This window comes from Chlamydotis macqueenii, chromosome 8, assembly GCF_036417535.1.
Source record: "Chlamydotis macqueenii isolate bChlMac1 chromosome 8, bChlMac1.mat, whole genome shotgun sequence".
Taxonomy (NCBI): domain Eukaryota; kingdom Metazoa; phylum Chordata; class Aves; order Otidiformes; family Otididae; genus Chlamydotis; species Chlamydotis macqueenii.
Window position 1 is genome coordinate 3,872,338 of NC_141563.1, and position 12,404 is coordinate 3,884,741.

At 51.7% G+C, this 12,404-nt stretch overlaps 1 protein-coding gene across 1 annotated transcript; it reads right to left on the reverse strand.

Moving 5' to 3' along the window:
- Positions 1 to 7,416: 7,416 nt before the first annotated feature.
- Positions 7,417 to 8,340, reverse strand: LOC147599904 (olfactory receptor 14A16-like). The gene has a single exon (XM_086752943.1). It carries the CDS (start codon positions 8,338 to 8,340, stop codon positions 7,417 to 7,419), a length of 924 nt encoding a protein of 307 aa, XP_086609069.1.
- Between the last annotated feature and the right edge of the window lie 4,064 nt (positions 8,341 to 12,404).

Consider the following 12,404-nt stretch of genomic DNA (forward strand, 5'->3'; position numbering starts at 1 on the left):
TGCCATTCTACCCAAAGGACAGGTGGAAAATACAGCTGATGGTGAAGAGAAAGGGAAACTGAGCTCTCCCTGTGCTACTCCACGTGCTCAGCTGAACACCTCTGCCCTCTGGCCTGAACATCATGACTAGGGAAAAGTTCGCTTGTCCTGCATGTGGGCTTCTGCTGTCCTTTCACCTTCTCAAAGGGATTCCCTACCAGCCCCCAAGAGACACCTTCAGGTGCTGGCCTGTCTCTCAGCACTGCCTCATGACAGCTTGCAGCCAGCTCCATGCAGAGGGATGCAAGATTTGCTTCTTGCTTCCTCCACTCATTATGACATCACAAAATGTTCCGGAACAGCCTTGCTATGACATCATCCTGGTCTCTCAGGTCTCTCCTCTAAGGTGGGGCATCTGTACTTTTCTATTTTACTTCCTGTCACGTACGGATAAATATCCGGTTTGAAAGGTACGAATTTCTCGGTTACAGAATTAAGACACAACGGCATCATACGCATATGTTGGTTCTTTTTTTCATTCACACACAAACTGTAATGGCGGGGAGAGAACGAGAAAGAGAGAGTCACCTTGGAGAGTCAGCCTCCTGAAAGTCTGTCTTATATAGTGGGTGTGGTGGGCGCCTCAAGAGGATGACAATGCCACCACGGAGAATCGGCGTCCCAAAGGTCCATCTGAGTGGGGTGGAGGTCCACACACGGGTTCATGCGGTGACCCTTTTTGTAGTCCTTTGTATCAGCCCCCCCTTCTTGATATTTTGGGGGTCTTTACCAGTCTTTCCATCTTAGGAGGTCAGGTGCTTCCTGCCTGTGGTTTAGCTTGTGATTGCTGCGTCATGCTGATCTGTCTCTATGGTGGTGGGTGTTAGCTCTCTGCAAATGCAAGTCCTGCTTGTTCTTTTTAAGCCGTGAGGTTACCTGAAGCATATTGTTACCTGATGTCCAGCAAGACGTTGTCCACAAAGTCATTTTGCATTCCCCAGTGCAGGCCTCCATTGTGCAGTCACTTGGCAATGCTGTGCATGTTTGGTATCATCCAGGGCCTGAGCTCATGCACAGGGTTTGGCTCTATTCTGGGGGAAGGGTACAAAAACAAGATACCCCGTTTTGCAGTTCTTGGAGTTTTTAAGCACGCGTTGCTGCGTCAGCTACAAAAACAGGATATTTGTCTAGACATTCTTTCACAGTTATTGAAGTTTTTAGTATTATGGTTTATCGACATTTTGCTCAGTTCCATTCACCGTTTAGATATGCTGAGACATTAATTAACCTTTTCAGTCTCTGACAAGGGAGGTAGATTTAGATTAGATCTTAGGAAAAATTTTTTTAAACTGAGGGTGGTGGAACACTGTCCCAGGTTGCCCAGAGAGGTGGTGAATGTCCCGTACCTGGTAAAATTCAAGGCCAGGTTGGATGAGGCTCTGAGGAACCTGATCTGGTTGAAGATGTCCCTGCTCCCTGCAGAGGTGTTAGACTAGACAACCTTTAAAGGTTCCTTCCAAACCTAAATATTCTAGGATTCTAAAATTTCCACTTAAATAATATTATTCTTGGCATTCAATTCCTGGGTTTTTTTGATCCAAACACCTCATGTACAAATGGAGCTAGACTCCTTGTGTAGAGAGACACAATAAAGAAACCAGTTCAAAATTGTTTTTCCAAGCTCCCATCTCTATTGAACTTTTCCAGAGCAAGGTGCAGCTGCAGCATGCAGGAGGGGTTCAGGAGCCAAGAGTCCAGATGCCATGTGGGGACCTACGGCCTTTCCATTGCTCTCCAGTTACCCCCTGACCTTGCACCTTGATCAGAATCAGATCCCTCTCAAGTACCCAGGTGCTGCTTTGAGCTTCAATGAATCAGAAGCCTCGCCTTGTCTGTCAGCAACAGGATTATCTCTTCAGCCAGCTCCCTCACTCTGTTTGTATCTACCTGTGAAAAGCATCTCCAGTGAGGTTATCCCCTGTGGGTGGTGAACCTCATTGGAGGCACCTTAGACTTAGCATACAGATGAGGAGTGTGGGTTCTTGTTTATTAAACTTTACCATCCTCTCCTTCTGTTTGTTTGCAATGAAGGAAACCCTGCTGTGCCTGTGTGCAGCCAGGTCTCTCAGGAAAGCAGGTGGGAGTTGGTGCAGAGGAGCTGTCACCTCCACCTGCAGAGCTGGGTGCAGGAGTCTGATGTCAGGAAAAGTGATGCAAGTCCAGGGGGGTGATGAGAGGAATGGTGGGGCTGGAGTGGTGAGGAATCAGGTTGTCCATGCAGTGCCTGACCTCCAGGAGGAGCTGGTCCTACCCATCCTGATACCATTAGCAAATGCCCTGCATTCATATCGACTGAAGAATGCTGCAATCACTCCTTCTGACCACTGAAAAAAATAATAAAATTGAAAAAAAATAAGAAACTAAAAAGTAAAAAATGCTTTTGTGTTGAATACTCAGTGAAAACTTCCCCTTTACCTACACTCTGGAGACTTCTCCAAGTAGTTGTCCAAGACTTGAAGATTGTAGGAAATATTTGGAAGAGACATGGCTTTTTGCATTTTAACAAGCCCCAGGGTGTACCTGGTGCTGAGACCATGAAGCTCAGACACTGAGAGGAGCCTGGACAAACCCCTGAAGAAGCCAATGTCAGAAGCAACCCCTACAGTTTCAGGGAGTATTAATGGGTCCCACTGAGGATCGTTACCAACAAAGCTTCCCTGGGGGCTGATTAGAGGAGAAAATGGGAGGCAGAGATGAGAGGCAGGCAAAGGCCATGTAAAGGTGGCTCTGATGCTGAGTGAACCTCCATGTGTTGCATGAAGACAAAGGGCCATGGCCCGACCCCCAGCCCCTGGGAAGGGACATCCTGTGGGTCACACATTGCTCAGGGCTTTTCCTGGGGCAGTGTGATGTAGGAATGTGTGGTGCCATGTGCAGGAGTACGGTATGATGCTTATGGGTCTCTCCTTGGTAGGATGAGGAGGCCTTCATGTCCTGGTCCCATCAAGTTTTGGTGTCTCATGACAGGCTTTGGTGGTCCAGGCAACAGGGGTAAAGACCTTGGCTCTGTTGGGAGCTTCTAGCCTTGCCACAGCCCTTGACCATCTCCACTACAGCCTGTTCTACAGAGTCTCACATCTGCAGCTCTTTCCCTGCACACTGTCAAAACCTTCCTTGCTTCCCTCTCCTGATCTCACCAGACCATATCCCTAACATTACCCATCTCTCTCTGTGCTCCCTGATTGTTCCTCAAAACACGAAGACACGGACTAATCTCAATTCCCTCAGAGTGACCTGTTGTAGAACAGAACAGCATTTGGAGAGACATTTCCTTCTCTTCGTGTCAAATCTCAGCCTCCTAAGCTGTACTTTCTCCTTTTCTTTTAATCTCACGTTGTTTTTCACTGTGAAGCAAAGGCCCACCATCTCTGAAACCACCCTTCAAGCACTCTCAGGCTACTCCTGTACTGCTCTGAGCCTGTATGCCACTGGGCCAAAGATGCCCAGGTCTCTCCTTCTCTATACATAGATCATAAGCTTGAAGCTCTGAATCCCATCTTGGGAGACCTCCTCTGAGCACCCACCAAAATCAACAGGTAAGAGCTTCAGGGTCCAGACCATGTCCTTTGAGGGTGCTAAAACTTGATGCTATGAGCTTCAGGGGTAATGTGGAGCTGTCTGAGGCAGTGCCTCCCAGGCTCCCCTTGCAGTCAATGGAGTGGAGGAGAAGTTCACCTGACTTGGTTTACATGGTCACATAAAACACAGGAGGATTTGTGCCCCATATACATCTGCTCTCTCATCTGCTGAATAGATATCAGACAAGAGATCCTAGGATGATAAAAACATTGAGATTCGGAGCAGACCTTGGGACATCTGTAGAACCTCAAAGCAGCATCAGGTATATGGTCACACCTGGTTGCTCAGGGCTTGGTCCCTCTGGGTCTTGAAAATCTCCAAGGACTGAGGACTTCACAATGACTCGTGGTGACCAAAGCTTGTTCCAATGTCTGGCTAGTCCCTTGGTGAAAAAGATGAGCCCTCCCCCTTGCTGTGAGGTGCCCCTCAGCCATCCCTTCTGCAGGCTGAACAAGCCCAGCTTCATCAGCTTTTCCTCGCAGGGAAAGTGATCCAGCCCCCTGACCATCTTCAGGGCCCTTCACTAAACCTGCTCCAGCTTGCCAACACCTTTCCAGTGCTGGGGTTCCCAAAACTGGACAGAGTGTTCTGGATGTGGCCCTAACAACCTCCACATAGAGGGGGAGTGCTTTCCCCCCATCTCCTGGCCATGCTCCTGCTCGTACAGTCCAGGGCACTGCTCTCCTCTCTTGCTACCAGGGCACACGGCTGCCTCCTGTCCAGCTCCCTGCCCACCAAATTCTTTCCCTCAGAGCTGCTCCCCAGCCTGTGCCAGGGCCAGGGTGAGTGCCCTGCAGGGGCAGGAACTGGCCCTTGTCCTTGTGGGATCTGCCCAGGTTCCTCTCAATACACCCTCTCCTCCTCCTTGAGCCCTGTCGCTAAGGAGAGGCCTGGGAGACCTTATCAGCAAAGCCTGAGGCAAAGAAGGCATCCAGTGCCTCAGCCCCGCCTGTGTCTGCAGTTATGCCCCCTCCACCCCATCACTCAGCAGCACCTTCCTTGCTCAGCCTTCACTGCAAACTCAGTGACTGAAGCTCTTCATTTTTCTCTTGACCTTTCCTGCAGCCCCCATCAGCTCCAGGTGATTTCCAGCTTTCCTAAACACGTGCCTGTACGCTGAGGTCACACTTCCAAATTTCTCCTTCATGGCCTGTCCTTGCTTCCACCTCCTGACTGTTGTGTTGTGGCTCCAATCTGTGACCCGTTCCTGAGCCAGTGCAGCCCCACTGCCCAACACACGCCCCCACGGCCCCCCCTCATCAGACACTGCACGGGACAGGGTCTGTTTGGGGTGGGGAAACTGCTGTCAGAAGAGTGCCCATGCCAGACCTCAGTGTCCATCCCCATCAGCCCTCCTTTGTTTGTAGTCCCCCAGTGCCCAGATCCAGCCAAGCCCCAGCCGTGTCCATGCAAGGGCTCACCAACAGCCCTGCTCTAGGGTGGCCAAGGTCTGGGTGAGAAGAGCAGCTGGGCAGGGCTGGCTCTTCCCCCAGCACAGGTGCTGAGACCAGCAGGAGGATGGAGATGGCCACAGAGCAAAAACACCCACAAACTGGTGTGAGTGGCCAGTGCTAGAAATATCTGACAAAGGAGGCTGGGGGGTGACAGGTGCCCTGGGGCACCTTCTGGGACTATCCATGCCACCAAGGGAACGGACCAGCCTCCTCTTTCCTGCACTTGTCTGTCTCAGCTGCCTTCCAGGAGACTGGGCTCTGCACCACACACCCACTGCAGCGTGTCCTTGCTCTGCATGGTCAAACATCTACGCTAACATTGGTGTTGGCCTCTCCCAGGCACTTACCAGCCCAGTCTAGCCCCTCTCCAGCTCTTCCCACCTCCCCTGCCTGCTCCCCAGCCCAGCCCCACAGAGCAGCCCAGTCTGGGCTGGCCCCATGGCAGTGCCCGCTGCAAGGTGCTGCAGAGCTCTGGCCATAAACCCCCCAGCCCCAGCTCCTCTGAAGTGCACAGCAGTTGCTGCAGGGCAGGGAGGGGTCTCAGGCCCAGGGATGGAGGTTCACCACGGCATGAGGAAATGGATGTCAGTGAAACTCCAGTACCCTTGGTTTCGGGACCAGGAGATGCCCACCACAGACTGACTGTCCCTCCTCAGTGTCGACTCCTCTCCCCAGGCCAGCACAAGAGTCCTGGGCAGGTGACAGAGACATGTCCTGCCCTTGTGCCTGCAGAAGGAGGTTTCTTCTTTTCATTGATTCCTCCCTGCAGGCACAGAAATGCTCCCTTGCTCTTCTCCAGAGTCATCCCTGCTCCCCAAGAGCCTTTCCCAGCTGAGCGTGTCTGTGCTGGCCTGGTCAGCTGTGCATGGCTCCCTCCTCATGCTCTGTGCAGGACCCTGATCCTGCGGTGCTGCTCTGCAGAGCAAGAGGACTATGATGGCCTGGGGCCACAGAGTTACTGTCCCCTAGCCGTGCTGGTGAGGGTGGGAAGTAGATCCAGACAGACAGAGTTCACTGCTGCTGAGGCCCTTTCCATCTTCCCTTGATGGACCAAGAGCCAAAGACAAGGCTTAGCAGGACTATGGGGTGTCTCCAATGGCACTAAGGGCAAGGGAGGGATTCACTACATCCAGCCCACGGGGTTTCCAAAAGGGTGTCCTGAACCACTCTCCAGTCTTGTGTCCCTTTGCCTTCTGGCTCCTCACAGCCTCTCCTGGCATTGCAGGGCCCTCATCAGCCCATGGTGTCCTCAGGTTCACCTCATCCTCCAGGAGACTCTGCCTTGATTGGCTGTTTATTTTATGGGCTGCCACTCACTGCCCATCCACACTCGCATACTGTCCCTGGAGATCCCCTGAGCTCTCCTGTCAGCTCCCACTTCCTCTCCAGGATGGCATCTGCCATCAGCCCCACTGCAGGAGGGACAGTGCCAGGCAGATAAATCAAAGACCAGTTGCTGTCTGCTTGAACATGTGCAGCCAAGAAGGGAAGTCTCTCTCCAGCCCTGGGTCCCTAACATGTCCAGTTGTGGCTCCAAGCTTGTGTCCATGTAACCATCACGAACCCCAGAAGAGCAAAAGTCTTTTTGAGGGAGCTGCTCCTTGGATCTATTCCTGACACTGGTTTTGGAAGAGGCATCCAGTCTTCTGGCCTTGCCCTGAAGAACCCCTTTGGTTATGGTGGTCCTTGCACGGAGGCCAGCTCTGACACAGTGGTTCACACTGCCTGCTCCTGCCTGCAGCCACAGGGATGCCACTGTGGACACAACGGGAGTGTCCAAAGTTACACAAGACCTTGGAGGTAGCCCAAATGCAAGGGCCCAGCAGGACAGTGTGGAAGTGAGACACCAGCACTGAAAAAACCATGTCCTGCTGCTGTCCTTGGCCACGGCTCCAGGGAAGCATTAGCCCCCATTCGCAAGCAATAGAGAGGCCGTGGCCACCATGGAGAGAGGGGGAGCCCTGAGGGCAAGAGTGGCTGCTTCTCCATGTCGCAGCTGGGTATTTGCTTCCTGAATCCATCCTCTGTGCCGGGCTTCTGGCTCTCACAGCTCCAGAGGAGAGCTGAAGAGATGGGAGCAAAGACAAATAATTTTCTTCTACTTTCTGTATTGAATTTATCTAAACAGGGAGTCTGAATCTTTATGTACATGAGGTAATTGGGTCAAGAAAAAAAAACATGTAGGAGGCCAAGAATAGACAATTATAGGTGTAAAAGAAACAAAACCAAAACCCAAACAACCACCCCTACAAAGTTATAATAAAGATACACAGAATAAAACTTAAGCCTAGCTTTTCCTGAGATACAGAGAGAGTCATAGTAGAATAATGGACACCTTATTAATCTACAGTAGCTTATGTTCCAATACTTTCCCCAGGGCAGCTTTGATTTCATTGTTCCTCATGCCGTAGATGAGGGGATTCACTGCTGGAGGCACCACTGAGTACAGAATTGCCACCACCAGATCCAGGGTTGGAGAAGAGAAGTAGGGCTTCAGATAGGCAAACATGACAGTGGTGACAAACAGGGAGACCACGGCCAGGTGAGGGAGGCACGTGGAAAAGGCTCTGTGCCGTCCCTGCTCAGAGGGGATCCTCAGCACAGCCCTGAAGATCTGCACATAGGACACAACAATGAACACAAAACAGCCACATCCAGTAAAGACACTAAACACAACAAGCCCAGCTTCCCTGAGGTAGGTGTCTGAGCAGGAGAGCTTGAGGATGTGGGGGATTTCACAGAAGAACTGGTCCAGGATATTGCCTTGGCAGAGTGGCAGTGAAAATGTATTGGCAGTGTGCAGGAGAGCATAGAGAAACCCACTGCCCCAGGCAGCTGCTGCCATGTGGACACAAGCTCTGCTGCCCAGGAGGGTCCCGTAGTGCAGGGGTTTGCAGATGGCAGCATAGCGGTCATAGGCCATGATGGTGAGAAGATAAAACTCAGCAGATATAAAAAATAAAAAGAAGAATAGCTGGGCCACACACCCTTGATAGGAAATGTCCCTGGTGTCCCAGAGGCAATTGGCCATGGCTTTGGGAACAGTGGTGGAGATGCAGCACAGGTCAAGGACGGAGAGGTTGAGGAGGAAGAAGTACATGGGGCTGTGGAGGTGGTGGTCGCAGGCTATGGCAGTGATGATGAGGCCGTTGGCCAGGAGGGCAGCCAGGTAGATGCCCAGGAAGAGCCACAAGTGCAAGAGCTGCAGCTCCCGTGTGTCTGCGAAGGCCAGGAGGAGGAACTCAGTGGTGGAGCTGCCGTTGGACATTTGCTCTTTCTTGGTATGAGAACACTGCTTTAAAAAGGAAAACATAGGGAAAAATTAGGACAAACTTCTCTGAGGAAAGCCCCTCCAATTTTCATAGCATATCCCCCACCCCTCCCCACTTAAATTCTTTTTCTCTCTCTGATTCGTACTGCCTGAGTTTGCTGTGAGGAGCAGGAGCTCTGCCTGTGCGCTGCTGAGGAGTCAGCTTTGCCCTGCTGTAGTGGGTGCGTGGGAGCTGGTTTTGTGATGTTCACAAGGGATGTCAGATGTAATCCAGCTTAAATGGAAAAGTTCAGTGATTCCACTCATGGCTCTGAAGAGCGTGCAGAAGAGAGTCTCCGGATGTGTTTATGATAATTGTTTTCTGTATTGGGTATTTTTCAATATCACATCTGGTGAGTGTTTGTTTCAGGGGTAGAAATCCTTGGGTTTATGACTGCAAGTGTGAAGAATCTTGATATGGGACAGGCAAATGGCCCAACTCTCTGTGTCTTAGTGCAGCATCTGGAGAGCGGCAGTGTCCAATCGTAATTCTCCCATCTGCCCTGTGCTTTCACTTCTTTTGCCTACAATATGACTTCATGCACATATCACTCTTATAAAAAAGAAACAAACAAAACAACAAAACACAGCTGGACTCTGATGAGAGCAGGGGAGCAATGTTTCAAAGAGTGGACCTGTGAATTCTTCTCCTTCCCAGCCCAGAGGTGGAGTTGTGACAGAGCAGGACACAACCCCTCTCCTTTCTTTCCAGGTACCCTCTGCCTCAATGTGCTTCTTGGAAAACCCGTAGGGGAATATCCTGTGGGTGGTTTGGAGCTCTGAACAACCATGAACCATCCCTCTTGACAGCAGAAGGGCCCTGCTCGGCCAGAAGTTGTTCCTCCCACCCACAGCTTCTTTCCCCAGCGCCGTGGGGAGCTCACAAAGGGAGGCTGAGTGCTGAGCCCGGCAGAGGCAGAGTCCCTGCCCCAGCACACAGCCCCTGGGGCGCAGGGACCCTGCTCTGAAGGACAGCCCTGGGCACCCCTGGCTGCACACACACATTCACACCCCTGCAGCTGTCCCTGGGAGAAGGCAGCCATCATGCTCTGTCCCTCTGGCAGTGCAGCAGAGAATTCCTGCTCTGGAGCATCTCCTCCTCCTCCTCTCCAGCAGAGAAGGTCTGAGAGTGGTACTTACAGATCCCGCAGGCTGGGGGAGGTGCCAGCTTTACAAAATCCCTCAAGAAACTGAAGCTTCAATGACCTGCAGCCAGACACTTAATATGTCAAGGGCTGTGAAGTTTTCTCCTCCAGTGGCCTCCCACCCCAGGCTGCCTTTATCCTTTCTCTGCCTCGCTCCTCTCCCCTCGGTGCCTGCAGGCAGAGCCCTCAGCCCTGCTGCGCTTGGCAGAGGAGCTGCTCCTGGGCAGAGCTGTCTCTGCAGTGCTGCCTGCATGCTATGAGCTCCCTTTGTCCCAGGAGCCCGGCCCAGCTCAGCAGCAGAGGACCAGCCCAAGGTGGCACTTTCTCTGCCCTCCTGGTCTCCCTGGAGATGTCCCTGGGGCTCCAAGGTCTGACAGCACCTGGGAGGCAGCCGTGTCTCTCCTGGGGAGTGTAGGCTGATGCAGAGTGAAGTAATCAGTGTCCCTCTCTGAACATTGCCAAGACTGATTTTGGAAGTGAGATTTGTCCTTCCATGGTGTTGTCATCCAGGAGAGATGTCAATGCCCACCTGCCTTTACCCCGATCCCTGTCCCATTGCCAGGCAGGACACCACAGCAGGGACAGGCAGGGGTCATTTCTACCCACGCAGGGCAGGGATTTGAGTCTGTACAGGTGTCTCCTCTCTGGTGAGAAGCCCAGAGCCTGGAGTGGGGTTCACCTCTGCCCCATACACCCCACAGACCCACAGGAGTCAGGAATCCTCTTGCCTCCGCTCAGTGTGCACAAAATAGGGGCTACAGGCCAGCCACTTCCCTGAGCTCCCACCATCATCCATGGGGATGGATGGTGGCAGTGACCAGCTCACACACAAACACCTGCTAGGCACTGGAGGTGCCAGGGACAGTCCAAGACTTGTGTACATCTCTGTAAGCTGTGATGGAGCACACATGGGACACCTGCACCTGCCTGAGTGTCAGCTGTGGGGCTGTGAGAATGGGGTCACTTTGTCACCTCAGACTGCATTCAGTGTTTAGGGCACCTGAACATCTGGTAGACACATTTCCAAGGCAGCTGCTGGACTTCCAGATGACCAAAAGGATGAGTGCACCAGAAGGGGAGTCAGATCTCTCTCTAGGTCCCATCCTCTATACTCAGTAGAGATCAGCTCACTGCAAAACTGCATGTGCACATCCCTCTGTCACAGGCACTCACATTATTTCAAGGTTTTCCCTCAATGGCATAAGAAAGGTCGCTAGTGCCATGTCTGGTCCCTGGGGTGCCCAGCACAACTGCTTGTGGCTGGAAATACAGCATGGGACCTCCAGGAAAGCCATGTCCCCCTGGAGTAGGGGCTGGGCAGAAACCCCAGAGCCTCCCAAAGGGGCCTGGTATGTGCAGCATCTGAACACCAGCACCACGGCAAGCATGCAAGATCCATCCCATCTACACCCAGGGGTACTGCATGATTGGGAGGAACATCACACCAGGGTCACCACTCATGTCCCTGTGCTCTCAAGCCCTGACAGTTCTCCTCTTCTTTATCCTCTACCCATGTACCTGATGACATAAAGAAAAACCATGCCACTGATGTCCACAGCGTGGCTGGATCACAGGCCCTGCTACCCAGGGACATTCTTAGTGGTCCCTTGTGTTCCTGGAGATTGGCACAAGGCACTGCAGAGTCACCTCTGCTAGAAAACTCTTCTCTTGCAAGGTCCCAAGCGAGGCTAAACTACGACACATGGGAAGTAAGACAGAAGAGCAAGAGAACTCAGGTTTGAGATCTCAGAGAAGCAGACATTGGCCTGCTCAGGGTTGTTGTTGTTGTAGGAGATTCCATGGAGAGGAAGCTCTGAAAGATAAAAATCTATGACAGCTGAGAGTCCTTTAAGGACATCTTCCTCCAAGCACAGGAAAGGTCTGTCCTGATACTCAGGAAAACAAGCCTTCATCTCAGGAAACTGGCTGAGCTAACCAGGAGCCTCACGGCTCAGCTGCAGTGCCAAAAGGCAGCACGCAGGAGCTGGAAGCAGGGACAGGCTGCAAAGGTGGAGTTTAGAAAAGCTGTCTGGAGAAATAGGGATTATCTTAGGACAGTTAAAGCTCCCCAAAATTCAAGCTTGCAAGGAATGTCAAAGGGCAACAAGATGAGCTACTACTGCTTCCTTAACACTTAAAAAACCCCCAAATAAATGTGAAGTAGGCCACAGTTGAATTTAGAATAGAATAGAATGGAACAGAACAGAACTGAACTGAACTGAATGGAATTGAATTTTGCAATTGGAAGTGACCTACAGCAATCATTTATTCCAACTACCTCACCACTTCAGGGCTGACCAAAAGTTAAAACATGCTGTTAGGGCATTGCCCAAATGCCTTTTAAACACTGACATGGGGCATCAACTGCCTCTCTAGGAAGCCTGTTCCAGGGTTTGACCACCCTCTCAGTAAAGAAATTCTTCCTAATGTCCAGTCTAAAACTCCCCTGGTGCAGCTTTGAGCCATTCCCACACACTCTGTCACTGGATACCAGGGAGAAGAGCTCAGCACCTCCCTCTCCACTCCCCCTCCTCAGGAACCTGTAAAGAGCATTGAGGTCGCTCCTCAGCCTCCTTCTCTCCAAACTAGACAAACCTAGTTTGTCCTCAGCCGCTCCTCATAGGACATGCCTTCCAGCCATGTTGTCCTCCTCTGCATGCATTCAAGTACCTTAAAATGCTTCTTAAACTGTGGGCCCCACACCTACACAGTGCTCAAGGTGAGGCCGTATCAATACTAAATACAGCAGGATAATCACTTCTTCTGACCGACTGGTTACACTGTGTTCAAATTTAGGAAGAGTAGATGAGCTAGGTCTGAAGTACCCTGTGTCTTTTTTTCCTCTGTCTTCACTAGCAAGGTCTCTGTGATGGATTC

What these genes read in the sequence shown, in the direction of transcription:
- LOC147599904 (XM_086752943.1), bottom strand. Translation starts at nt 8,340, where the DNA reads ATGTCCAACGGCAGCTCCACCACTGAGTTCCTCCTCCTGGCCTTCGCA.